We start from the raw sequence: 1,941 nt of genomic DNA, 5'->3' as shown, positions 1-1,941 counted from the left end.
CACACACACATTTACAGTATATCACAGAATGATGGCTGTGATTCAAAGAGCCATATGAATCATTTGCTTCAATAAGCAGACACTCCTGATCTTGGAAGAGAGGTTCTCCTACAGTTTCTGTTCTGTCCTCACTTCTCTCTGCTTTTGGATTTACCCTAACACTCCAATATTCAGTTATCATCCAGAGTCTGAGATCTCAGTGTGTTTGTGTTTATTCATTGCTCAGTTGGTTAGTTGCCGGTGAGTAATTGGGAGCCTCTGTTCACTTCACCTTCTTTTTCTGTCCCCATCAAATGTATTTGGATTACCAACACCAATCACCTGATTGGAGCTGCCTGAAATCCTTTGTAAAAGAGAGTTCTAGGATCAAGACTCTTCTTCCAAGAAAGTCCAGTAGACAGTGCTACAGTTAGCAGTTAAGTGACCAGTGGATTTCAATTCAAGTCTTAGCTCTAATCAATGGTTGATGATTACCTGCAGAATAATAAGTCTATATGTGAGTCACTGAAGTGGAAGAGGGGAAAGAAATAACAATCAATTACTAAAATCCGTTATAGAAAAGAATGATATTGGTATATGCACCTCTATACTGTCCCCTCAGGATCACGTGTTCTCTAATCTCCCATCTCATTAGACATTCTGTGATTCCAGTTGTAACCCTTTTCAAATTCTTCCTCCTTAGGTAGAATTAACACTAGAGAGGGAAGTTGGAGGCTTCTGGATCAAGATTCCATGTGTGGAACAGATTGGCAGCTGTACCTTTGACGACTTCTGCAGTGTACTTGACAACTTCATTCCCCCTGGCGAGCTGTGCCCTGAGCCCCTGCATGCCTATGGGCTTCCATGCCACTGTCCATTCAAACCAGTGAGTATTTGGGAGGGAGGACATTATCCCCATAGCTGGAGTAAAGAGTTGGGATTTAGAGAGAAAGTCCCTAGATTTCTCTTGTAGATGTGGAGTAGGTTGATATGACCCATCCCAAACCATCTAATTTCCATGGGCCTCAGTTTGTCCATCTGAGAAATGGGACACTTAAGTGTGGATGTATTCTCCAAGGCTATAAAATTTCATTCTACATAGAGCAACGGCAATCTCTAATCTTGTGTAGCTCTTAAGAGAGAAGCCCAAGGCTGTCATCTTAGTGATTGCTTTAGGAAGTGGTCCTATCCCTAGGCTCCCTCTGACCGATGGTGCACTGGCTTTCCTGCAGGGGACCTATGCGCTGCCCAAGTCTGATTTCGCTTTGCCTGACCTGGACCTGCCCAGCTGGCTCAGCACTGGAAACTACCGCGTTGAGAGCATCCTAAGCTACAAAAATAAGCGCCTGAGCTGTGTCAAGATCGCCATCTCTCTCAAGGGCAAATAATGTGCCAGCCACGGTCGAATTTTCAAGGAATGGGCAGTAATGTGCTGTGGAAACCCAAACTCACACTGACCCAGTGTTTTAAAGTCCTTCTAAAGCATTCTTATGATTTTTTTTTATTTTTAATTTTTATTTTTTTATTTTTTTTTTGCCATTAAAAGACAGAGAGTATTAACATTTTATCCTAACCCTTCCTAATGATGTAGTTAATTTAAGTCTATTCTTTGATTAACTTCTGTGATCCAGTATCCCTTCCTGGGCTTGCTCAGGACTAACCCTGGAGCATGTTGTAGCCTAGAGAGGCAGGGCATGTATAGTAGGGTGTCATTTGGAGGAGACGTTTAAGAATGGTCTATGCGTTTATGGTAGAGTTTGCAATCTCAATTATCTTTAGGGCCAAGCAAAAGATATAAACAGGTGACAAAGGCCAAAAGAAACATATCACTTTGCATATGCAGTGTCTCTTTTCCTGTTTTGATAGAGACATGGGTACAATAACTTTTTTTAAAGTTTTTATTATTATTATTAATTTTAATGAAAATTTAGAGACTTTGGATTTCCATTCATTCATTCATTG

At 41.1% G+C, this 1,941-nt stretch overlaps 1 protein-coding gene across 1 annotated transcript in view; it reads left to right on the top strand.

The window, feature by feature from the left end:
• Nucleotides 1–1,367, top strand: part of GM2A (GM2 ganglioside activator) — a 30,916-nt gene extending 29,549 nt beyond the window's left edge. The window contains exons 3-4 of the mRNA XM_006893743.1: nt 683–865; nt 1,212–1,367. Of these exons, the coding sequence (XP_006893805.1) occupies nt 683–865; nt 1,212–1,367 (339 nt within the window). The remainder of the gene's footprint in view (nt 1–682; nt 866–1,211) is intronic.
• Nucleotides 1,368–1,941: the final 574 nt, after the last annotated feature.

Source organism: Elephantulus edwardii, unplaced genomic scaffold, assembly GCF_000299155.1.
Source record: "Elephantulus edwardii isolate Elephantulus edwardi_28Jun2011 unplaced genomic scaffold, EleEdw1.0 scaffold00130, whole genome shotgun sequence".
NCBI classification, from domain to species: Eukaryota; Metazoa; Chordata; class Mammalia; order Macroscelidea; family Macroscelididae; genus Elephantulus; species Elephantulus edwardii.
Note: the sequence above shows the minus strand (reverse complement) of the source record. Positions and strands in the feature narration are given on the sequence as shown.